Source organism: Semicossyphus pulcher, unplaced genomic scaffold, assembly GCF_022749685.1.
Source record: "Semicossyphus pulcher isolate SPU_LCO1_2020_fin unplaced genomic scaffold, fSemPul1.0.p SCAF_17, whole genome shotgun sequence".
In the NCBI taxonomy this organism is placed as follows: domain Eukaryota; kingdom Metazoa; phylum Chordata; class Actinopteri; order Labriformes; family Labridae; genus Semicossyphus; species Semicossyphus pulcher.
Window position 1 is genome coordinate 16676986 of NW_027211681.1, and position 26087 is coordinate 16703072.

Here is a 26087-nt window from a genome sequence, read left to right on the forward strand (position 1 = left end):
TGCACATTTCATGACTAAATGAACAAGACAGTCACTGAAGAACCCTCAGTTTAAACTATCACTGTGTTTCTGGTCATTTTTTAGTTCATTTAAAGCAGCAACATTAGCGTTCTCAATAGCAGGTGTATTTAAAATACATGTAGCTTGAAAGAGTTTATGATAATGCCTCCTTTGAATTGTACTTGATGTGGCCAAACATCCTGCTGGGTTTGGGGAGTAAATAATCTTCCAGCAGGTGGCAGTAGCACTCCGTGTCCTTCGTTGTATAATGGCACCAAGTCCCATCAAATCAATGAAAGAGGCCTGAGGCGTTGTACTGTGCAGCATTGAATCAATCATACAGTAACTTTAATTAGATGGAGTGATACACACAATGCATCAGGATCCAGAGTAACAACAGCTGGACGTTTCAAAATAAAAATATTCACATTGAAAACAGCAGTGTAAAAATATACAGAGCAAAAAACATGTAAAAAATAAAAAAGGCAGACGCTTCAGTTTGGAGTGCAGACGACGATAGCTTTGTGCAAGCAAATACATGTTGGTGAATCACATCATGTTGTAAACATAAAGAAAGTGCAGCCTCTCCATTCAACAGCATGTTTTAGTGTAATCATCATGTCTCAGCAAACACACCTTCCTTTGAAATCCTTGACCACCGGCAACCACCATTTTTTGAGTGCGGGGGGAAAATTAGGTTTTATAATTTTCATATCATATCAGGAGAAAAGTACACTGGAGCAATTTTTGGGAACATTATTTTGGCGGGTGAATGTCAAGGAAGTCTTAGGTACGTGCGTGAAAGAGAGGATAGTTTAATTTAAACAAAATGATGTGAAAATCTTTTCACTTTGTTTTGTGTGTTTTTTTTGTATTGTAGTTTGGAGACAAACTAAAAAGTTTTTGTGATTAACAGCAAATGGAATGATAAAGTAAGAAACGGTAGTTTGAGCAGATATAACGTTAGGTGTCTGTACATAAACTATCAATATTTCAGTTTGTAACTTTTCTGTATCTGTGGACATTTACATCTACTTAGTCTAAGAGTACTAGAGATTACAATATCACCACCTATGCATAATGTCTTATAAAGTACAGCTACTACATGTTCACACTGATTTCATCTGAGCAAACCATAATATTAACGTCCCGTTCCCTCTTAGCTGGACAGAATCGAGTGATTGTTATAATAAAAGTCTTTCACATCTGTTAAAATACATCGCTAAGAGCAGTTTTTGGTCACATTCATTCAATTATCATACGCATACATTTGACATGTACCTCCATTCTCCTCTTAGACACACTGTAACATTTGTACACCGATGACTGATAATAACATTTTCCCTTTAAAACAGTAGAAGTCTCTTTTAAAAAGGCCTCAGCCTGATAGCGAGATCTCATAGTCACTTGTTGACAGCAGGGGGCGCCCAACTTTACGCACATTCTTGGCGTTTGTTATACGAGCTGTCACCTCCACTGGCTTTTCAAAATAATGCACCAGGGCCTGCTCGGTCAGCACGGAGGCCAGGAACTGCTCGAACGTGATGGCCCAGTCTTTATCGATGCTGGTGCTGTGAGGCAGCCCTCTGTCCTGGGGTTCACCGCCGCGAGGTCGGCTACTTCTCTCCCCGTTTGGTGCGTCCTCGCTGCGCACAAGCACTGTGTCGTCCGCGATGTCCTCGCACTGCAGCTTCTCATCCATTTCATGGGACCCTGCGCTGAGCACCGAGTAAGACGACATCGAGGTGTCATCTTTGGTTTCATCATCCGAGATGAGCATGGCGGACGATGTGCCCGTGTCTTTGGGGGACGAGTCCTCCAGCTTGATGTCTTGCATAGGTGGCAGCTGCTCATCCCCTTTCCCCTCCTCGCACAGGCTCGGCTTGTTCTCCAGACCTGCAGGGATGTAGGAGTCGCTCTCCTGGAACTGGCAGTCAGACACAGCATCCGGAGTGGTTTTGGGATCTGCGGTGTCTCTCCTGCACATGTTGGGCTCAGGATTACCCTCCATGTTGTGGTCCCTCCTGCAGGAGGAGGAGAAGAGCTTCCCCACCTCGCCCATCTCCAGCAGCAGACTGGTGACTGTGGCTGTGGCGTGATAGAGCTCCTGTTCTGCCAGGTCCTCACTGAACATGCTGTACAGGGTCTTACAGAGCTCAATGAACTGGCTCTGTTGGACAAAAATAAAGAGGTCAGTTGTAATCTAATGTAACTAATGCGTTTCTTAGACACATATTTTCTGTAAAATGTTACCTGGTTCAGCTTGGGGAGGTCTTTCATGTTTTCTCGCTTAGGTTTTGTCTCCTGGTTCCACAGTTTCAGGTAATGGCGATACTCAGGAGTGTTCAGTTTCTTCACTGTAAGATGCACACAGAATACGTAACTTGCAACTTGTTCTTGTCGAGGAAAAATCACAACCATACAATGACCCAGTAAAATTTAGTTTTAAGTCTATAAGAATTTCCAAGCTGCTGATGAAGACTAAAAGGCAATTTCCCCCTTGAACGGTTAAACGTTATCTTGCTCATTTTAGGCGAATGGGACGACATTGTACGTTGCGGTCAATCTCTGCTTTCAGGCATTGAGGTTGCTGTTGCAGAAACTGGCTGTGCTGCTCACCTTTTTCAGTCTTGAATGTAACTCTGACGAAGCCGTCATCCCTCTCGCTTCTGCACTTGGAGTCATTGCCTGAGGACAGAGGAGGGTGAGCAAGATCAAACTTCAACATCTGTTGAATTAAACGAGTTAAATGATCAGATTCCAACATCTACACTGAATGTTTAGCGGCCATGTTTTAGCAGAAGCCTCTAGATTTTGAAGATAAGCATCGTTATATCAAACATTCACAGCAGTTTCAGACTTCCAAATGTAACACTGCAGGGTTTTTATCGTACACAAACTCCTGCTCTACAGACGTATTGCGTCTTTGTCAGTGTGCACAAAACAGCTCTGCCATTTCAAGGTAAATATAACCGAATTACAAATCGCATTACCTGCCCACAACATTAAAAAACAGACATCATAGTGACAACCTCAGTTCCTTTGTGTAGAATTTTGCAACATTTCTGCACAATTCATCATCACGAATAACAGCACACTCAACAGCACTGACTCATGATGTGGCTCGATGAATAATACAGAATAAAGCTGAACAAAGGCAAAATGAAACCCTAACAAACTATTGTAGCAGTGCAGCGTGAGAGCTAACTGAAATAACAACAATTCTGTTCCTGCTAACAACATCGTGTCACCGAGTGGTTGTGAATATTAATTGAAAGCTTATAAAGCAGATCATTTCCAATAAGGCAGAATTATTTTTTCCTCAATGGGAATGTAAGACAAAACAAATTAGGGATCATAGCATAGCAGGTTTATTGTAGGATATTTTACCGTTTAATTCTTGATGAGTCTGTTTTGTACCGTCTGTTGTGTATTTGTTGTTGATTTTATGTATTCTAAAGGCCCATCTAGGGACGGGCATTGCAAATTAGCCAAGGCTATAAATGCTGTAGTGTGTGGCATTGGTTTACTTGCTTCATAGTCAAAGAACATTTAGATTTGTGTTTTGTTTTTTTGTTTTTTTTAAGTGCATTTATTCTTACTATGCAATGAAAGTAATCGTGTTTGCAGCATTCTAATGGTACTTGCTGAATATATAACAACGTTTTCAACCATGTTATTTCCTTTTCCACCTGTTTCGTCCTACACATTTTTTTCGCATTTTTCTTGAAGGTTGCAGAACGACTTACACTGTAGAAACATACAATCTTAACATATTTTATTTTAGATAATTTTTTGGGCTTTTTTTTATGACTTTATCGGTCGAACCTGCGATCAGTGCATCGAGGACTGTAGCCTCTGTACACGGCGCGTCTGATCTACCAACTGAGCTAAACCAGCGCCCCTACAATCTATATGTTTAAATATTGTTTTATTGTATCATATGCGTTTGCACAGTTACAGATGTAGTCCTTACCGATGGATGTTTCTGGAGTGATGTCTTCAAAGAAGTACTGAGTGGCCTCGAATGCTGAGTCCGGCTCCTCCTGTTCATGGGTGATTTCTGGAAGGAGATAATGTCAAAGTTTAACTTGTGAAAACATCATGTGAACCATTCATGTTTAATTTCAACCAAATCTTCGTATTATGACCATAAAGTTTTTAAATGTTATAATATAATTTTGTGATAAAACATTTTTCCCATCAAAGCTACATGTTGAAATGATGTAACAGACTTATCACTTTGTCATACTGATAATAAATGTCAAACCTAAAGAATTATTAAGTTGAGGTCTCAGATTTAACACAGTGAGAAGCTTAAAAAGTTTTATTCTCCGTCATGCTGACAAATGTAATCCTGAGGAAGTGATTAGCCCACTGAAGTGACACACAGAGCTCTAATTTCAACTGAGCTGTACAGCTAACACTTCTGCTCCACTGAAATAAATATTTTCTATTGTTTCCTAAGAAAGACTCTCCTTGATAACTGAACTGCATGGATACACACTCACCAGGTAACACATGCATCTTGTAGAGGAGCTTCAGCTTCTCGGTAAGGTCCCCGTGATACAGAACACCTAAATAACAACGTTATGAGATCAGAGCTTCCAACATAATCATAACAGCATTTACTGAACGGATAGGTTACAATCTATTATTTACAAGGACGCAAGCAAAAACCTTACTGTACTCACCAAGGCCATTAATGAACTCCCGAAAATTAATGAGGGCGTCTCCGTTTTGGTCGAGCAGGCGGAAAAACCGCAGAGCGAGCGGGTCTGAGTGTGCTCCGTTGGCCCAGGGGAACAGCAGGTTGAAGAGGCCTTTGAACTGCTCCACGTCGATGCGGTACTGCTCCAGGTAGGGCAGGCTGGGGTCATGACGCTCTGTGGGGTTGCTGCTGCCGCCCCAGTAACAGCTGGTCAGATGCTCCGCCTGAGGAGAGGAAGACAGGAGTGAGAACTGTAAAATGCTTGCTTCAGCATAGTTGTATTCTGTCACGTTGGTGAAATACAGTTAATTTAACTCTTGAATCATCTGAGTCATTATAAACGCAGTGCCATAATAAACCTTCCCCATGTGTTTATCCACGTGTATATTAAGTGGAAGCTGTAACTCACCTTGAAGAGAACGTAGAGCTCCTCCAGCTCGTCAATACTGAAGGCAGTCTCTGTTACAATAGTTCTCACCTGAAACATAATATAGTTACATTAAGTCTGAGATGAGAAGAGAGAGAAGAGTATCTAATAATACTGGCACAAATATAGGTCATATGGTTTCAAACCACTGTGTAAAAAGATGGACGACATGACAGCTCCCTAAAAGTGAAGCCAAAACAATTTGAGCGCCCCCTGCTGACTGGCTGCAGTATAGGTCATAAAGCCCGCCTCCATGTTAACAGATGGGACATGAGTCAAACTATAAAATCTAAATACACATCAAATAAATGTTTCTCAAACATGGTTTCTGTCATTATAGTTAGTTCTTATCATGCTTTACGTCCAAGTGTTTTTCTGACAAGTTTTGTTGTAGTAATTTGATGCTCTAAAAAGGATGATTGACAGCTCTCTTGACCTATACGGCTCCTGCAGCCAATCTGTTCCGGATTAGCAGAGCAGAGGAGGAACGGCGAGAGGAGACGTAACTAAAACAATCACTACAGTCATTGAAGTTTCTATATCTGTGAACGTCTGCTTCAGACCAACACAAGAAGCTGTTCTGCTGTTAAATACACTAAATTAGGGATCTTTGGTGTTTTTTTCGGTAAATTAAATGTGTGTTTTGGTTAGTAGAAGGGCTGGGACATCGTTACTGCGGCTCCACCAGCTGATCTGTACTGCACAGTTAAAAATTTAACTAGCGCAAGATGGCAGCGCCCGCCTAGGACATGTCAGAATCAATGTAAAACAGCTACCAGGTCGGCTTATCTGAGAAACCGGCCTGCCACAGGCGTAGTGATACTGGCTTGTTAAAGAGAGGAAATAGTGCCAAAGAACAGCGCAGTATATGAAATCCTTTGACGATGATTTTGTGTTGAAAATGGATCACCATTGCCTGCGTGTTTTTTTTGTATGGTAAAACTTTTTGGTGTCATGACCCTGGCGTCTCACGGGTCCGGAACTACTTATTCTATGTTCGGAACTGGCCAGAACTCCGACCACGGGACTCGGTGAGTAAGCTCCTAGCTTTGCATCCACCACACTACTAGCAAGTATTTCATACAACTTGGTGTCCAAAGAGTCCGAACTATCTCTTTAAACAAATATTAAAATGATTTAAGTGCATAAAAGAGTAAGTCAAGGGGTCCTTACCACGTTGCGTTTAGTTGTATCTTCAATGGTCTGGATGACCCTCAGTCTCTGTTTGAAACGCATCTGTTCAATCACATCTGCACGGATTGAACCAAATTTCTGACACAAACAGAAAGAATATAGGTCAGTCCCGCTGTGGGAGTTTGTTATCACAGTTGAAATAATAAGAACGGCTGGAGACAATTGCATGACTGTTAGCAGACAGCAGGGCGCCTGATGAGGTATTATGAAAGTTTTATTCAAACCAGGTTCAAATCTTATTAACCGAAAACAAACTTCATTGAAAGCAGTAACGTAACAGCTGAACAGTCTTTAAACAATCTGTCTAAATAATGTGTCATATTAAATAAGGAGGCCCTTATAAATGTCAGATTTGTACTATTTTCCCTGCACGTCTCCAGATCTAAAGGACCATGAACATGGAGGATGACACAGATTTACAAGCACTCATTATCATCCAGGTTAAATACCTCGTAAGAGCTGCGGAACAGTTTGAAGATGTCGACCTCTGGATGTGGTTCCCCGTTGTCTGTCAGTAAGGAGTGCAGGTGGGGGATGGGAGGCAGGGTGCTGTCCTTATTGGTTACACTGTCCAAGTATCTACAATAGACATACGATGTATAAAGACCTCTTTCGGGGTTCTGGCATAAATATATGATACATGGTGAAACAGGTTTTTAGGGTAGAGTAAAATTTGTGTTCAGACAGTGAAAGACATCCCCTTCATCCTCTCCTTACCTGCCCAGTACGGTCATGGCCTCCCCGTCATCCTTGCAGCCCAGCAGCTGGTGGATGTTGGCGTGCAGCACGGAGAGCGCCAGCTGAAAAATGACCTTGATGCCGTCGTAGAAGAAGCAGTCCACCACCACCACTGCGCTCTCAAACGGCATGACGGACAGAAAGAGGGTGAGGAACCAGGAGAGCGAGATGGTGGAGATGACGCCCAGGTCCTGCATGCAGTCGTACAGCTGAGGGACGTACTCTCGGGCGAGCTCCTCAAACACCCCCTGATCGACTAGAGCTCCTGGGGAAGAAGAAAAGGGTGTTAAAGACAATAGAAACCATTAAAGAAACATGGGAAACACAAAAGATCATGCATATACTGACCTACAACCCTGGTGTTGTAGTAGTCAGGCAGCATCCTCTCACAGAGCGCCACAAGCAGCCAGAAAGCCTCCTCCTCTTTGGCGTAGAGCAGCAACACAGACGTCACAATATTCATAGCCTGTGGTGTCGAGGGAGAGAGGAGTTAAAATCAAGTACAGCCAAGGACTGAAGTTTTCTGTCGGCTCAAAACCAAAGAGTGTGTGTGTACCTGACAGTATCCAATGTTGGGGTTTCTGAACGCGTACGCCGTGAGGACCCTGCGGAGGGCTGCGATGCCCATCTCGTTCTGAAAGGCCGGGTGCTCGGGGAGGGAGCGGTGCAGGTCCCGCTCGATCTCCTCTGTGGCCAGGTTGTATTTGCCCATCGACTTCTCCACCAGGTCTTCGTAGTAACCGGGGTGGGTGGCCATCTCGTTGATCGCTCCTTGAAACACATCACAAGTTTCATTTTGTATTTCAGCTACTTATCAATCAATTTTCTTTTATCCTGCATTTTCTCAGACGCCTGACAAGGACAAGGACAAAAGTAGAGGCACTAGTTCCTCTAGAGGTGCTTAACAACCCTCATTGTCACATCAAGGCTGTCTTGTTTCTGCTCCTCTTTGTTTAACAGACCATCCTCTGTATAAATAGACCATTGAACCCATTAACTTTGACTCATGAAACAGTTAAAATGGTTGTTAATGCAAAATAACAGAGGTTAAATGTGGACAACCTGCACTTTATTTATGAGTACATCTTCAAGGTTTCTTGACAGGGCTCCAAGTTTGACTCAGCACAGTTATTTAGATACTTCAGGAAACGTGATTAATAAGGTCACCAAACTGGTTTCTGGTTCTAAACTTAGACGTCATTTAGGAATGTTTCAAGTAAGTAAATATTTTTCTTGAAGACTAGTAAATGGAAAAGTCATTTGAGAAGGTGCAGGAAGAGTCGACTGAGGTTACTACAATGCAGCTCTGAAAGTGGGTCACAGGGCAGAGTGGGCGGGGCTGTTTGTAACCCAGATCTGCTCAGGTGAGGATGAGTAAAAGCTGCATGTGGTGCGCAACACATGACTGTGCCTGCAAACAGGAAAGTCTGGAGCGTGTGCATACCTGAATGCGCAGCGTGTTGTTCCAGAGCGGAAGTCATGAGTTGCAGGTTCTCTGTTAAGACTGTGCGTAATGGAAATGTTTGATTCGGCTAATGTTAACTGGCTATGTCTAAAATGTGGTGGAAAGGATAATATAAAAGTTATGTTTAAAGTCAGATGATGCACCGTTTTTATCCTCATGCTCATTTTTAAACAGCACTCCAGCTGCTCAGGACATTAAAAACAAGTATTTACAGTTGTTACATTTTGTGCACACAAAATGAACACTGATTTTAGCCTTCTATTATTGAGAGAGAGGACAGTGGTCTGTGTCGGAAACAGGGGAAGAGAGATTGGGGGATGACACGTGGCAAAGGGCCAAGAGTGGGAGTTGAACCCGGGGCCGCCGCATCAAAGACTATAGCCTCTGTACATGAGATGTGTGATTTAGCCGCTGAGCCAAACCAGCACCTGACCAACTAAAACATTTCAATCAATTCATTGCATGAAGTGCATACAGTCAGCACAAATTACCATTTATGTTCTGAGTAGATTTTTTTCTATAATAACTTGCACATATACACACATATATTCGCTGTTAAACAATGTTTAAAGTTCAGTTTAAAACTACATAATTACAAATTTACTGCTGTAAGCTTATTTCTCGAGAACTGAATCTTTTTGCCTCCAAGAAAGACTTTTTTAGACTGTCCTCTCAGCTTCTGATCCAATGGTCCTTAAAGGAGTCCCTGACAATATCTTAGGGCTCCCATGATGATTGAAGTAATATAAGACGTTGGTTTCTGTTCCCCAAACAGAGTGAACCTCTTATATTCCTTGCTTTTACTTGTTAAATACTTCATACTTTAGCTCTTTAGGGGTCTAAAATCCTTCAAGTAAACCATGATATCTCTAAAGTGGAGTTATTATCATTTAAAGAGATTTACATATTTAAAATGGGGGTTCAGATTTTCAGATCTTGCCTGAGGCACAGCCTAACCTGGTGTGTTTAAAGCAAATCCAGTCTTTAATAATCAGAATCAAAATGTGGCATTAGCAAAACGGTAAGAAAGGCAAATTAATCTTTGCAATGTGTTTACAAAGGTTGCAACACAGGGCTTGGTTGTGCTAAAGGATAATTAATTATATAGTATATGTCTTTATAGCTTCATGTCTCTCTCTATCTTGTTATGACATCCTGTTTGTCAGAAGGGTTGCTCAAAACATCTATCATATGATGAGTGTGAGCGTGTGCATGTTGTATGCAGGGCGTGGTCTCGATAGGTAGTGCATATGACTATGAATCATTAACAGTTCTGTATGCTCAGACCGTGATGTGCCCATGTTTACTTCAGGCCTCCCTGAACATTTACTCACCAGAGAAGAGCAGCCACAGCTCCCCTCTCATGCTCTCAGGAATCCCCTTGAGGACCAACTCCTTCGTCTTCTCCGTGCGGTACATACACACCCCCTGCCCATACTCGGTAAAGTGGTTCTTCCACGCCTGCTCCTTTAGGAACTCCTTCGCCTGAGCAAAGAGGAAAATCAATATCATTAGTTCTAGTAGCTTAAGCACAATAACTCTAAACCTTTTTTCTGTTATAATCCTGTTTTAAATGTTCCACACCAGCAGTTTGGACACTTTATTCAAATAGACTGTTTCTTGCAGAGAAAGCATTAATAGGAAAATATTATATACTTAAGGGTCAATTTTTAAATAAAGTAAACGACACATCTGGCTGTATTTATACCCAGAAAAACTTGCTAAGTCGTTGTTAGCAGCTTAATTTCCATGCAGTGTAATGGTGTGAAATGCCAATTATAGAAAAGCAACTAAAAATGTACAATGTGTCCCAGACATCAAAAAGCCTCTAAATGAAGCAGAACAAATCAGCATTGTTATTATTATTATTACTTTAATAAAGACAAGCATGCCCCACCACGCTTGACAAGATTAAATGGTTTTATTATATCTCAACAAAAGCGTTTCTGAACCCACCAGTTTGGGATTGAACTCCCCGGGTGAGCGGCTGCGGTACATGGTCATGAGCGCCTGTGTGGCAGTGGGCACGCTGCTGTCGTTCAGGTTGAACGTACGCTCGCTCTCTGAGCCCAAACTGTGCTGTGGGCTGCTGGAGAGCTGGGATCCATGCTGGGAGTAAACCTGGAGGAGATCATATTCAAGCTTTAGAGCTTTTACAGTTATTCACAACAGTTTCTAGATTTTGTATGTACTCATATAAGGTGTGAAAAAACAACAATTTCAAGGCAGGCAAACATGTATTTTAAAGGCCCATCTAGGGACGGGCCTTGCAAATTAGCCACTGCTATAAACACTGTAGTGTGTTTTATTTGCTTCATACTTGTCCCTATACAAACAAACATTAAATAAACAAGATTTTTACCTCATCATCTGAGCTGTTTAGGCTGCCGGTAAGTTCCCTCTCCAGGTAGATCTTGGAGGTGGTCTGCTGCAGGAAGTCAGAAATCCTCTGGACGAGGAAGTCTCGGTCCTTTAGGTTAGCAAACAGGAAAGTCATCCGATTCTTGGTACTGATGGAGAGCGGGCTGGGCAGCACGTTGGAGCTGTCTGCCTTCTCCACGATGGTAACCTGGAAGAACAAAGGGGAAACTTTCATAATAACACAAACAACAATAAAAAAACAAGTAGCCATGTTCTTGACGAACAAATAAGACATTTCAATTCAGATCAAACTAAAACAGTGGTAACTAGGAGAACTTTCTTACTAAATCAAAGTGGATTGCATGACATGAAGTGGTTCTTACACAGTGTTGTAACCTAATATCATAAGTACAAGCTAACTATTGCTTAGCTAACTGAGCTAACTAACAAAGCTAACGTTAGCTAACACACAGTTTAAACTGTTTAAATTGAAGAGTAAAAGAGGAAATTTACTAATATTGATTCATTGGATATGTATTTATATGTAGCTTAATTATGTAAACGGGTATTTTCAAAAACATACCTATTAAAAAATCTAACCTTGAGTCAGTAACGTTGATTAAATTACCAAAAAATGAGTTTGGTTAGCTTAACCTGAGAAATACATATTATTCCTCTATATATGCTAATCCACATTAAAGTCACAACTATTATTAGCATACTATTAGCATTAAAGGTTAAGTATTTTACATTGTTTTGGCCCCCTTACACGTAGTTTAGGATTGGTATGTTTAAAAGTGTGTTTGTTGTGACCTCCTGTTTAGTTAACCGAGGCTCTGATTTCAAGCAACAGAAAAACACATTATTTAGGTCTTTATTTGCTAGTTAGCTAGCTAGCTAGTAAAGCTAATGGTTCAACGTGAACTTCATTCCCACATTTACTGTCACTATCCTCAACAAAATCTACCATCGTGCAAGCTGTTAATAAACAGATATTTATACGGAACAACTCACCTCACGTAGCGGGATGATGAGGCTGCACAGCGTCTCTTCCTTGCTGGTGAAGCAGATGTAGTTGGTGGAAACAAACATCTGACCCAGGATGTGCATCTTGTTAAAGGGGGTCCACAGGGTGCAGTCTGTGTGTCCGTCCAGTTTTTCATCTTTGGGCAGACGGAAGAGCGCGCGGTAACGCTCACTCTTAGCTCTCGCATCCAAATCCCTAAAGGAGGGAAAATGCAGAATCATATTAAACAGCAACTTAGAGGTTAAATATAGGCTAACTATGTAAAGCGAGGTGGTTTGATGCATTAGCTTCATTAAGGCAAAAAGGCAATATATAAAAAAACCTTAGAGAATTAACTGAAATGCACAATACTAAAAATTATTTCCTGATGGTATGCAATTAGGACAAAAAACAATAGGCTATCTGTTCAGATTCACTCAAGTGTTATGCAAGGAAAACCATGATATAACCCAGATAGACAAATATGACAGTGCAGTGAAACAAAGCCATGCTTTCATAAAATGTGTTGACCAAACTAAATTGGTGCCAGTCTTATGAGCTTGCAGAGATCTACTAGACTTTAAAAGCACAACACCCTTTTATTTCTTAACATGCAAGTTGTGCTTTGGAGCTTTAAAGACCTTAACCTGCCATTTCATCTGTCCTGAGGTGTCTGGATAACTAATTACGCCATCAGTCATGGCACATTAATGTTAAACCCACTGCATGTCATAAACATGCTTTAACAGCATTCATTATTGATGAGCACATGTATTCCTGCTCTGCCTCATGTCTTTCTCACCTCTTGAGCGCCGACACCTTCTTGGGAGACTTCTTCTTGAGTTTGGGCAGCGAGCGGTCCTGCTCGAAGCCTTTGTTGTCCAGCAGCTGACGCATAGCGATGTTTGCCAGCTGCTCTGCCAGCTTGAAGGTCTCATTGATGTTGAGGAAGACGGAGAAGACGTGCTCGTTGACGCGGGTGCTCACCTTGATAGCGTCGGGCAGCAGGAGGGTGGCGCTCTTCTCCAGCTGGGTGATGTCTGCCCAACGCACCACCAGTTTGGCTAACGATTCGAAAAAGACATTAAGGTGGAGATCAGAATACATATCGACAGAAGAAGACAAACCAATGTGGTCAGGGTGTGGTCTACAAAAGGTTTCACCTTGAAAAGCATTCAATTATACTAAAATGATGCACAGTTTTACATGTGGTTTAGACTTTAGAGTACATAGGTGTAATAACTGACTGCACCTTGACTTGTGATAGAATTTTTTCAAATAAAATAAGCCGAATAAAGACAAGAAAAACCCTTATATTCAGATATATCGAGACCACAGACCCCTTTAAACATTAAATGTGTAAAATAATAAACTTAGAAAAAACAAGCTGCAAATCAAAACTCCAAAAAATGATTCAAAACGAAACAAGGAGTTAGAAAAGGTCGGCAGTTCCTGTCTTGCTCACATTAACCCTCCCATTTTGCTTGGAGACAATGACAGAGCAAAGGTGGGTAAAATGTATAGAAAATATACATACAGGTACGAACGACAATGGACATAACTAGAAAACACGTGTGTGTTTAGACAGAGTCTTATCCCACCTTCTTTTCCCAGTAAGTAGGAGTAGAAGCAGAGGTGGTTGATGCTGAGGTAGAGCCAGCCCTGCCGCGGTACCTTGCCCTTCCAGTAGCTGCAGGAGTAATAGTTGACCAGCTTCTCCTCCTCCGGCATCCCGAACAGCTTACGAAACTTGGCGCTGGCCTCCTTGAACTTGTCTGTGTCGTCGTCCTCTTTGACATCGTGGTTCTTGTTGTACTCTGCGATGATGCCCTGAGGCAAAATGGACAGAGACAGAATGAGATAATGATCTGAGCTGGGACATGAGGAACTGGGATTGTTAACAGAGCAGCAGCAAAAAATATACTTCATTAAGTGCATCAAGCATGGGCGGCTGCAGTTTTTAGCTTCATACGCTACAAAAAGGGAGATATGGGTGTTATGAACAATCAGGACAATCTATAACAATAACCTCACTATCTCACACAGGACAGCTGTGAATTTAAACTGAGGGAATTCTTGATTGGACAGAACAAGCACAGTTACCTGGACTTTTCCTTTGACGAAGGTGGTGATGTCGTTCTCGTTCTCAAAGATGGAGAGCGTCTGCAGCAGGTTGTGCTCCAGCCACTCCCAGTGCTCGGTGATCTCTTTACGGGAGGTTCCTGCAGAGGAGAGAGGAGGGAAAGTCTCAGAGCACTCAGATACTGGGTTCACGCTGATGGTGCGTGATGATGTTTCAGATATAACAGGCACTGGAGCTATGTTGTTGTGCATAGCCATGTGTTCATTTATGGAAACATATCCGAGCCTTCCTGAGAGAACTTGTATTGTGTATGATTTTTTGTTCCTAAAGAGAGAGTTGGGAGATCCTCTTTAGCTGCATGATGCTAAAAGCATTAATGCAACTCAAATGTCAAAATCATGGAGTAAAAACAAATGCATAACGCTAAAAATATCATTTTGTTTTTGGGATCAGTGCCGTTGAAACTGGGGTTTTTTTGGCTGCGGGAAAAACTGGTTGCAGTAATGGCTGCCACTGTGAACCATTATCCCTCAGCAGTGCTGCTCACAGCCTTCAGTGAGTGCACATTCACTGAATTAGCCATGTCTGCCAGACTGCTCCACTCTGCTGCTATCTCTGGGCGGAGGACTTAAGCACTGGGAGGGATGGAGAGGGAGGAGGGGAGGAGGGGAGGAGGAGGGGATCAATTGCCATTTCAGAAAGCCAGGCGAGTCCTTTAGAGGCCTCCATTTCAGAAAGGAAACACAGGCGCTCATTTGATTTAAGCATTTAGCAGAGGACTGCTGAATTAAAAACATTATTACAGATATATCCAAAGAGAGTCATCAGTCTGATCCTAATTCAAGTCTCATCCTGATTCATTTCTATGGATCCCAAATGTATGGGCAGCATATTAATGCCACTGAGCCCAACATAAACATACTGCTATACATGAGGGGTTTAACACATAGGAAGAACCTGGTTTCAAATGAAGGATTTCTAAACTTGTGTTCTATTAAGAGTGTTTCAGATTTGTGTTCGCTTTTAGCTTCGATGAATACAACACAGATTTAGCATTTCACTCCTGTATCATAGATGGACAGTTGACTTTAAAAATATCACAAACAATGCCCAGTTAGCGACGTGTTTTCCATCACCCAGCAGTGGTTGGTCTGCCAGAGAGGGTAGGCGGAGCTAAGCGGCTGCTTTTCCGGTCTCTGCATGTGTTGCAAGTAAACAGTAATCTACTATGGCTGAACAAACAAAGAAAAGCTCGATGACTACAGATACAACTTCAAAAATAAGTGAACGCTTGACGCTCAGATGAAGGCAAACAGTCTAAAAAGGAAAGCGACCGTCAGCGAGGAAAATCAAGAGTTACAACCAGAGCCAACCACCAATCACACATGTGACACTGTCTGGATATCTGGGAAGTGTGCTCCCGCAATTACGTTTATCGCCACAGGTGCCGCCAAAGAGAACGAAACTGAGATCTTCAAGATTACCACTTAAAAAAGTCAAAAATGGGTTATTATTCAAAATCTAACGCCTACGTGACCAACAATGCAACTTAACTGCAGATAGATAACACAAAGATTTGGGATATGAAGCTAGTAGCGGCTAGTATAGCATCAGAGACAGTTGCCTCCAGTTAGCTCATTTCTTTCTAACTCTACACCCCCAGATTCTGAATCATTTTCAAGTTTAAAGTCCTGCATCCAACAAACGCTGACTCAAGTAACACTCTAAAGCTACAAAAGGCTTCCTATAACTGTTTTACATATGCAGCGGTGCTGCTTAAAAGCTGTGAACAGACTTTGTGTTGACGCTCATTCTGTTTCTTGCTGATTCAACGCAGAACTTGATTGTTATTTTTCATTAGAAAGTGACTTGACGAGGATTTCGATAAACTCATGGTTTTAATTTTTTTTAAGCTTAAGGGCCAACATTTTATTTTGTGGACTGTTGTGGACTGTAAGGTAGAGAAAACAAGCAGTTTATGTTTGTCGTTTGGGTTTTTTCTCCCTTTTCTTACATTTGTAGACCAAACGATGAATTTATTCATCAAGGTAATTATCAGCAAATACAATAATGAAAATAACTGTTACTTGCAGCTCTCTGGTTTTGTGTTGAAAGTGTCAAAGCTTCTCCTGACATGTAGCTGGGATAATTTCATATTCAGCGACAAAATGAAAGCAAGTGTGCTGCTTCTAATCAGTCTGGAGTGTGGCGGCTAATTTGCACGATTAACTTTGACAAAAAGTCCCTGAAGCACTCTAACTGGAAAAGAGATAGCAGGTATATGTTTGCGTATGCAGAATATGGAGATTTCATTATTGTAACACCAGCAGATGACATGAAATCATAATGAAAACCTGTCAAACTAAGAAAAACACAACATCCACTCTAATTTGAGTATCCATTCCTGCACAGGTCCCTGTAATCCTGCCCTTTAAAACCAGCGGAGCATGATGTGATGCTCGGCATGTGGCAGCTTACATGGGAAAAGCACATCATGTGTTGTGTGATGACTGGGGGAGGGATGTGCGATGTGCAGGAGGTTAAAACAGAGGAATCTTAACTGGAACAATGTGGTGGAGATAAACAAAGTTGTTCTTGGTAAAAACATGCATTTCCTCACATTTTAGGAGTTAAAGTGCACGTACCATGAGCAATGGTCCAGTAAACTAAAGAGTCTGGGGTCTGGTACAGGATCCTATAGGGGGCCACTCGAGCACTTGAGTCCAAGACGACGTCCAGGGTCCCAACCAGCAAACCTGAAAGAGGCCAAAATGCAGTTATTAGACATCAAAAAACAAACACCGCGACATGAAAACCTGGAGACTTCACAACAGCTACATAAAGAACCTACTGTGTTCCTCCAAAAACAATAAAAACTTCACACTCTTAAATTAACTCATGACGCATGTTAACAAATATATTTGTTCAGCAGTAAAACAAAAGCCTTCACAGACTTGTAGCGACTATAAATAACCATGTGAGATGCTTAACAAACTAAGTGTATTAATGCTTTCAGGGCAGTTTGTTATGCTTAAGCACAGGGGAAACCCATGAGGTCTTGTGGTTTAAGATTTGTATGAAAAACATCCCGCGGCTTGTTAAATCCTTTTGTTTACTTGTTGGCAAGCTGATCTGCATGTATGACTCCATGTGAGACTTATGGATTACGTTGTATTTGTGGACATGGTTACTGATGCTGATTTTGTTATTGAAGGCCCTGATGTGTGGAGCTAATTAACAGAATGAGGAGCTAATAAAAGATAAAAGATCACCTGAGGAGAAGCATGAATGGCCTGATGTAATCAAATAAATGAAGAGCCATGATATGGCCAAAGGTTAAACAGAGTCTCTGTAGAAAATTGCTGTTGTTTTGTAACCTAGTTAAATGGGCTCATGTTTATTCCACTGATCTTCAGGTGTCGGCAACAAAATGCAGACGACTACTGTATATTGTGTTCATACTGGAAAACAGCCAGAATGAAGTAAAGTCATAGCAAACATCACTCATAGTAAATACAAACAAGTTTAATTAGAGATGCAGTCTGGAGTTTGTAGTCCTATAATACGTGTTTAAAGAACTGGTTTGTAGGATTTAATTGCATCTTATGGTGAGGTAACAGATTGCAAACACATGATAATTGCTACCCTCATCCTTCTTTTCCAAACCCAATCTTGAGCCAGTGTTTGGTTTGGCAGTTCTGGGCTACTGTAGAAATATTGAGGTGCAACATGGCAAATTTTAGCCCCTTATACACTGCCAGTTCAAGGCGGGATTATTTCACCTCTGTTACGTTCCGTCTTCTATCTAAAATGCATGGAGGCGGACTGGTGGGGCCAAGTCGTTCCGCTTCTGAGCCGGCATCGGCGGCAGTAACAGAGGCGTAACGGAGGGGAAACTAGATCACTGTAAAAAGCAGAGCCGGCAGGGTGGAACAGCACCGTGTGTGTATGTATTTGTGTGTATTGTTTGTTTACACCTCATGCACGTTTTGCTTCCGTTTTGCATTGTTGCTTGATCCAATGTAAAATGGCAAAGGCTGCATGACGGCGGAGCTTCGTTGCAGTGCTGATGCATAACCGCAGTGTAAAAAGGGCTTATGTTGAAGAGAACCTGCTCCCTCTGTTGATATAAAAAGCTCATTCTTTTTCATTTCTTTTTTGGCTCCTTTTTATGCCTTTATTTCTGGCGAAGACAGTGGACAGTGTTGGAAACAGGATGAGAGAATGGAGGATGAGACGCGGCGAAGGGCCGAGGATGGGAGTCGAATCGGGGCCGCCGTTTCAAGGACTATAGCCTCTGTACACGGGACGCCGACTTGACCTCTGAGCTAAACCGATTTTAAGGCAACAAAAACACAACAATTCATGTTTTTATGTAATTGTACACTAATGAAAACATATCATTAAAAATCATATTCAACATCTGCATGAAGATTCCCCTAATCTCAAACAGGGGCTGTGTAAGTGTTGTGTGTGTTCTCACTGCTTAAACAGTAAACTAAGAAGACTAGTGGATAGAGTTTTGAACACAGCAGCAGGTTTCAAAATCTAATGATTTGATTGGACATTTGTAAGAAGAATATAATTAATGACTTACTTGTATTTATGTTTGTAGTCAACCTACTACAGTTTTTGCAGCTGGTTTATTATTGAATGAGAAACCTTCTGACTTTTTCTTAATGACTTTGGCGTACAAGTGTCAAACAGTCAAATTATTGGAAATGCTCACAACCTGAAAAGCCCAAAGGCTGCTCTTAATAACTCATGACTCACAGAAGTGATCTAAAAGTAATTAAACATAAAAACCTTTTGTCAGGAGTTTCTAACTACAAAGTGACACCTCAATCGTTTGCAATTTCAAAACCTGCAGTAGGCCAATATGCCATTTCGACACCAGTTTCCAAGCAATTTAGGAGCTGTTGTTTTCTATGAATATTCTTCTCGTTTCCGAGACCGTATACGTTGAAGTGCCATGAGAGAGACGGGTTATTTTTGTTCAGCAGCTCATCAGGGCAAACACAGTATGAGTCACGCAGAGAGGATGAGGGGGAGAGAAGGGAGAAGTGAGGGAAGCAGAAGTGTTCAGAAGAAAAAAAAAGGTCTCAGGAAAAGATGGACGTGATAAAAGAAGTGCATCTGTGTGGATCAGACGATCCTTCCCTCTTTTTGCCTGCCTCCTTATCTCCTTGTGTACTTTCCTTTCTGCCTTCCTTCTTCCTCTTATTTCTCTAAAACTGACATTGGATGGTAATTGTCATGGCAGTTGTTAACGTCCTGTCATGAGAATGATTACGCAAACACAGATAACATGTTCACTTGTATGTCTAACCACATAACTCCCCACATACGCTGAAGAGGTCAATAAAAAAGTTGGTCCATCACGGTGGCAGGGAGTCTTAATCAAACTGAAACTGACGTGACAATACAGCTTGACACTCTGGTTTCATCCATGTGAGAAAATTTGCTGTTGGTGTGAAGACAACTTCCTCTTTGACAGAAGACAATCACAAGGTTAAACAGTTCAACCGTCACTCGCACATCGACCTCAGTGACGTCTTTAAATGTGTTTTCGTCTCAAAAGTATTTTTTAAGGGAAATGCCAAAGTGATTCAGCAAACCCAGGTAGAGTTTCTTTGAGTATTGTGGAGAATATTCATCAAAAGCAGCAATGCTGATGTGAGATGTGCAGCCTACGACGTGTGACTTGAGGTTTAACGCAGGAAACAGAGGGGTTGCACACACTGAAAATTTAAGACCCACCTGTCATCCACTTTTTGCCCCCTCCAGTATCACTTACGTAAGTGAAAAAAACCTGACAGACTGAAAGAAAGCTGCTCGTGCTGGCAGATTAAACATGACTCTTTTTGTTTATGTACAACCGGCAACCCCCAGCGGTCACAAGAGTCCACGTGACTGCTTTTTCCACCTCACACCTCTGCCTGCACTGAAATACTTTCCTGAATGAGTGGGTGCACGGCCTATAGAACGAAGACAACACGCACTGTAATGGATGCCAGGTTCCATTTGTTATTTCTGGGGGTTGGAAAACACTCTCCTCCAGAAAGGAACAAGCTATAAAATCATGTGATGCTTTGTGCTGCTCTTCTCAGAAACGAGGAGCCAATCAGAGCTCTGCATTGTTAGAGCAAAACAAATCACCCTGAGGACAAAAAAAACGTGTTCTCTTTTGTTTATATCCTCATTCTGACTTGAGAGGGGGAGGATGCTGGTGTGGGATATTTGCATTGAGCTCGCAAGGGACCAAAATCTCCCTCCAACTTAAATCAATACTGTTTCAGATGACAGAAACCTGACACGGGCCTGCATCATCAGCACATGCAAGTCTCCCTGCCTCCACATATGCATTTAAATATTTAACAGCTTCTCTACCATTTCTCAGCACGTCTTCATTAAAACAGTTTAATACAATCAGGTGGCTTTCAAAGGCGACAGTCAGCATTTGTCTGACATGACCCACTTAAGGCCAAACATCAGTGATTACAAGCTTGATTGTGAAATATGGTGTTTTTCAATGACTCAAATGATTGTGTCATTTTATTCTTTAAACACTGTTGTGCCAAGTTGTGCAACAACTGACACGACAGCCTTCTTTTTAGTTTATTTGCAGCCTGATTTCGCTTCCTGTCTTAAGATATTGTCCACATATAGACAACAAAGAACGTTCAGATGAGAGACATCTTTTCAAGTGTCCCTCCAGCTGTTCTACAAACTGTGCATGCAAATGACCAGATAAGGATGTATGTGACTGTTAAAAGCTTGTAGCTTATCAGGTTTAACGTGTCATGCAAATTATATTAAACACTTAACTGAGCAGGTAACATACCATGCTGTAGGCTGACCCACTTGCAGCTTTGTTGGGTGATATAGTATATTTATGGGACTGTTAAACTGGCCTTGTTAAAGTTGTTCACATTCAGTCTTTCTCTGATCCTAGGATAAAAAGAGTGCTCTTTACATGCATGTTTGTTTGCACTCTTAATCTTAGCTGCCTTTTCTATAACATACACATTAAAACATTCCTCCCCAGTGCTATTACTGGTCTCAAACTTTACAGCGCTCATACATTTGACATTTAAACTATCCCACAAGCTTTTCAGTCTTAAAGGGGCCACATCTTTGAAATGGATATTCTGCATGGGTGTCACATTTTTGGGTGTTTATTGTTCACAGTGAAAAAGTGAAAACTGCATAATTCTGCGTTTTTCCAGAATTACATGTTTAAAAAGGTCGCCTCTGAAATGGGCCGTTCAGAACAGCTGCAGGTTTCTACGTAGAACCATGCTTTGGCTGAAATCGACCAATCGTCATTCACCGTCATTCACCTCAGGCTGCCTTCTCACACGAGCTTGTAGTCAAGTTAAGATTTCAACTTACAATTCCGATACCTCCTGCCGATTCTGGCTCGTACATATAAGGCCGAATAACCGATCCTACAGCAGCCATGTTTTCTATAACTTTAAAGTGACAGCCGCTCCCCCATGTGGGATCGCACATGTGGGGGAGGGGCTACACGGTCACTCCAAATACTGTCAGCCAATCGTGGCTAAGGTCTGACCTTTGAATGACAAAACGGCTTGTTCGTTTCAGGAGGAAGGAGTCAAACTAACATTTTTAAAATGAAACAAACTTTACCAACGTGATTCAAAAACATATTAGAAAAAAAACCAGCTTAAATATGTCCCCTTTAAAGGAGGGTTTCAAATACTCCTGAAAGATTATTCCATAATGAGGCTGAATTCAGATAACTGAGGTGTACTGGAGTAAACGAAAAACTGATGCTGAGTTTAGGACATTTGGAGAACATGTTTGACTTGTCAGACTCGGAGGCTTTTGGAACAATTAGGTAGACATCACAAGGCCCCATTTGCCCCAAACTAATGGAGAGGAACATGAGGTCCTTCTACCTTTCCAGAGTTAAATATTTCTTAGTTCTATGAAATAAAAATCACAGAGTAGAGGGTTTTTTTCCCCACCACACCTCATCATCTCCAACATGAGAGCCGGACCCTCCAGGTCAGATCTGCAGATTTGAGTCCGGCTCAGTTAAAACGCTCCGTCCCTGGCCCTGCGGACGGTTTTCCTCTCCCTTCTTGGAAGAAGTGCTGCTGGACAATGCCGGGGTCGCTGGGCGCTTGGTGCCAACTGGCACACAGAGCGAGTCAGCAGTCTCAGCATTTACATAACAATGACATCATCGCCTGGCAGCACTCGGCTCACTTTGCGTTGCCACGGTGAGAACACACCAGAGACGGCTGCGGGTCTTATTTTACATTATCAATGTCAAAGAGGGTCAAATCACAAATATTAGATAGTGTGTTTTATAGTTGGATGTATTTCATGTTTGAATGAAGCCTTTATGTTTACTGTAAGCCGACTAGGATGGTAAATATCACAGTATTTATCTTGGGATGAGCCAAACTGTTCTTATGGTGTGTTTGGTTACAATTGCTTGATAGTATTATGGGTAATTAAGTTTGTAATGTATCCAGTTAACTGGATAACAGACGATCATCCCCATGTGGTAATCTTTGCACCAAAAGGTTTCCTAATTGAGTTTGTAGCAAATTAAAATGTCAGTGTTCCCAAACCAGGGGGTCACAAATTAAAGATAATCACAGACGGGATATGTAATAATAATAATAATAATAATAAAAACATATACAAACTACACAAATCTTTGCTCTCTCTCCTCAAAACGAAGGAGCAAATCATATAACCGAGTCAAAGGCGAAACAGGATCGGAGCATTGTCGTACACCATGATATATCAAGGGAGAATGACATCATGATACGTATCTAACAATATCCTGACATAAAATCAATAGATTGCCATCTATGTTGTCCTCTCCCGAGTTAGGCATGTCTGCAGTGGCAGAGATTTTTACTCCTGTCATAGTACTCGGTGTGAAGGCCCCGGCGAGCAGCGACACTGACGGACAGTGGGTGAGAAATCCTCAGCAGGGAACAGAGAGCGAGCTGATTAACACCACTAATACATCCGGGGGAATCACTCTCACTCTCACTCTCACTTCAGCTTTGAATCAGATGCGAAATGCCTTGAAACCATTATGACTCTAATTTGAGTAATTAGAGATATTTTTCTCTGCATTCACAGCATGTTTAACATAAACGGCTGTTCCTGTAAGACTCAGTTTCTAAATGGGCAAGGAGGGTCAGCTTCTCTGTGACCACCAGGGTCCCTGTGATCATTGCATTAACTGTAACTATGTTTAGAACATGGACATACCCAACATCAAGACATGATAAGGGATCTTGTTACCTAATCTTAAGGCCCTGTGTCAAAATCTATCATCACAACCTTTATTGTTTAAGCGAATACTGGTCTTATATGAGGCATGCTTCTGAATCAATTCCTGTATGGGGTCATCTATCACTCACCACAATAATAAGTGGGAGGAATGAGCACATAGCTTTTTTTTGCAGGCCACCCACAGAGGTTACACTGTCCATGACTGTATCAGATATAAATGTCAAAATATAAATAAAAACACCATCTTTTTTTGTTCAATTTAAGTAGGTGTCACACTTTGTAAGCAGCTGAATCCAGGTCAAGAACTGAACCAAATTTCAGCAAGAAAACAGGACAGCAACTGTTCAACTGTGAACCTCAGCCAGCCATTTCCATAACCTGACCCTCCTCCTCCGCCTTCTCCTCTTTTTTTCATCTTCCTCCTGCTGCTGCTGCTTTTTGACCCATTTTGGATGGAATAAGCAGGAGGGAGGAGTTGGAGAGCGAGAGAAGGAAGAAGGGAATGATTCAGCATGAGCAAGCAAACAGACCATGTCTCTCTGGTTGGTGGTCAAACAGATGCACTGTTGTTCAGACTCTGCAGCCTTAAGCAGCTGCATAAGAACTGCAGCTCTACTGTTTGCATTGTTGAAATCTAATATCCATTTGCAGGCAGGTAGCCCACACACATTTTTACAACACAGTTTGCATTAATATGACCTAATATGCAGAGGAATTATACGATCAGACATGTGCTGGACTTTGTCTCTTTGTAGGCTTTGTTTGATTTCAGCACACTTGGTCAAAGATCCCCTAAAAGCAGACTATAAGGAATGTTTAGAAATTAATAAGTAGAAGAAACAGGATTTTAGGTGTTCTTTCCCAACAGGCACATTGAGGTCAAAGGCCACCTGTGGCAGCTGATAGGTCATGTGACCATCCATTCTACCATGTGTTTGCTGATGTCTATCATCAACACAAACAGCCCTGCTGACTTCTTAATCAGCTGCTTTTCCAACAACAATCATCTCTGAATTTAAATTAAATATTGACATATTTTGCTATTGATCCATGACAGCATAAAAATAGGACTCACCCGCCAGTCCCCCGCCTCCGTCCCCGTGGCCCTTCCGTTTCTGAAGGATGAAATATGGATTCGCTCTCTCGGTGATCCACAATGCGCCCGCCAGTAACACATCTTCGGGACTGACCCACATTTTTCTTCTGGTTCTTAAGGGAACATTGAACACACAGGACTACAGACGGCGACCACCAAGCAGGTCAGACCTTGGGGGGTATTAAATTATTAAAACCCAGATGGAGGCCTGATATTCTCCTTCTCGACCCTTAAAATATCGCCTACTTTTGGATAACCGAGCGAAAGTCAGACGCGCATGCAAGTGTTTCTATAATTAAAACCTGCCAGGCACGATTCGGCCTACAATATGGATGTCCAACAGCAGATTACCTGCACACAAACCTGCTCTTGCAGCACCAGCCTCCTGTGTGCAGAACAGGCGTTAAAAATATATTAATTTCTTCGAGGTTTCGCAGGCAGACTGGCTGGGTTTGCGGCCGCACGGCGCAGTGCTGGTTCAGGCTTTGTTGTTCATGCTCCGTGGCAGGTGCGATCTCGTCGGTGTCGAGGTTTGCTGTTTTGAGGAGAAAACTGCGTTACAGTCGACCAAAATGAACAGTAAACAGCCCGTGTGCTCTCTCAGCTGTAATGTCCGTTCGCGTACTGAAGCATTAAGACGATATAACTACAGTAAACCCGACGCGCATGTACTCCTCCTCCTGCTTCTCCTGCGCTGTAGCGCCGCCGCTGCTGCTGCACGCAAAATACAGCGAGCGCGTCACGGGCTGGCCACCGCGCGACGTCAGCGTTCAGGAGGAGGAGGCACGTGGGAGAATAATGAATGAATTAAAAAACACTTTTCCACACTCTTTAAACGAATATTAATCTTCTCTTATGTGCCAGGTTAGACCACCAACTTTCAAAAAAGGATCTATTTTTTTGTCGCCAAAAATGGGTGTGTTCTTCTTTATTGCTTAGGCTGTAATCAAATGTCTGCTCGCGCTTTCCGCTGATAATGTCACTCACATTGTGGAGCTGTTTGCTTCCGTCAGTCAATAAACATGGCAGCTGGAAACTCTTGAGATGCAACATAAACATTCCCTTTGTTTTGTTTCCATTGATTGTATTAACACCAGAGCCAGACAAACCTGCTACACAACCCCAGGGCAGAATTAAAGCCTCGGGCCCCTGTTAGTTTTCTTTAAAATGTGTGTCAACTCAAAACAGCAGGTTAGTCATTGCAAATGTATGATATAAATTTTAATTGAGATCCAAGTATTTTTGCTTTTCTGTTAATGCTATGGTAGATATACCTTAAAGTATTTGTAACCCAAAAATGCATCAAAAGTGCTCTGTTGGAAAACTCTTTGCTTGTAAAAACATGATAAGCGGCCCTCCATTGTGTCCTTCTAGAGTGCCCCTTTGTAATAAGAAACGTGATGCAGCCCCTAAAATTAGCTTAATTTAAACCAGGGTTTGGAACTGTTTCTGTGTCATGACTGTGTCATGCTCTCACCCCACCCCATGAAGCCTGTACCCTTTTGATTTTTCCACCTCTGCCACTTAGACAGCCGGAGTCTGCTACTACTTTTAATATAGTCTGTCTGTGATGTATCAGATCCTTACTGACGATGGTGCCCATCACCGAGCAGGTCTGCTTTATTGCATCATTACATTTAAGATTGCTTTTAAGATAGTTGTGTCTCTTGCTTTTTAGGCATTTGATTCACCAGATTAGACCAAAACATTCCTTT

General features: G+C 41.9%; 1 protein-coding gene across 1 annotated transcript; it reads right to left on the reverse strand.

Moving 5' to 3' along the window:
* Window positions 1-317: 317 nt before the first annotated feature.
* tbc1d9 (TBC1 domain family, member 9 (with GRAM domain)) lies at window positions 318-25055 on the reverse strand. The gene is made up of 21 exons (XM_069665719.1): window positions 24352-25055; window positions 16631-16741; window positions 14006-14124; window positions 13504-13732; window positions 12705-12966; window positions 11911-12118; window positions 10898-11104; window positions 10492-10656; window positions 9870-10020; window positions 7627-7841; window positions 7419-7536; window positions 7050-7335; window positions 6782-6911; window positions 6312-6410; window positions 5121-5189; window positions 4695-4935; window positions 4512-4577; window positions 3977-4063; window positions 2620-2688; window positions 2254-2357; window positions 318-2170 (listed from the first exon to the last, which is right to left on the reverse strand). Exons 1-21 carry the CDS (start codon window positions 24470-24472, stop codon window positions 1379-1381), a joined length of 3849 nt encoding a protein of 1282 aa, XP_069521820.1. The 5' UTR covers window positions 24473-25055; the 3' UTR covers window positions 318-1378.
* Window positions 25056-26087: the final 1032 nt, after the last annotated feature.

Bases quoted from the DNA above. Each gene is read 5' to 3' on its own strand.
- tbc1d9 (XM_069665719.1), bottom strand. From the start codon at position 24,472: ATGTGGGTCAGTCCCGAAGATGTGTTACTGGCGGGCGCATTGTGGATC. The intron at 10,021-10,491 runs GTGGGTTCAGAA...CTCTTTGCTCAG, and splicing joins GGGAGTTCAATCCCAAACTG to GCGAAGGAGTTCCTAAAGGA. The intron at 7,537-7,626 runs GTACACACACAC...TCGACACCACAG, and splicing joins CCAACATTGGATACTGTCAG to GCTATGAATATTGTGACGTC.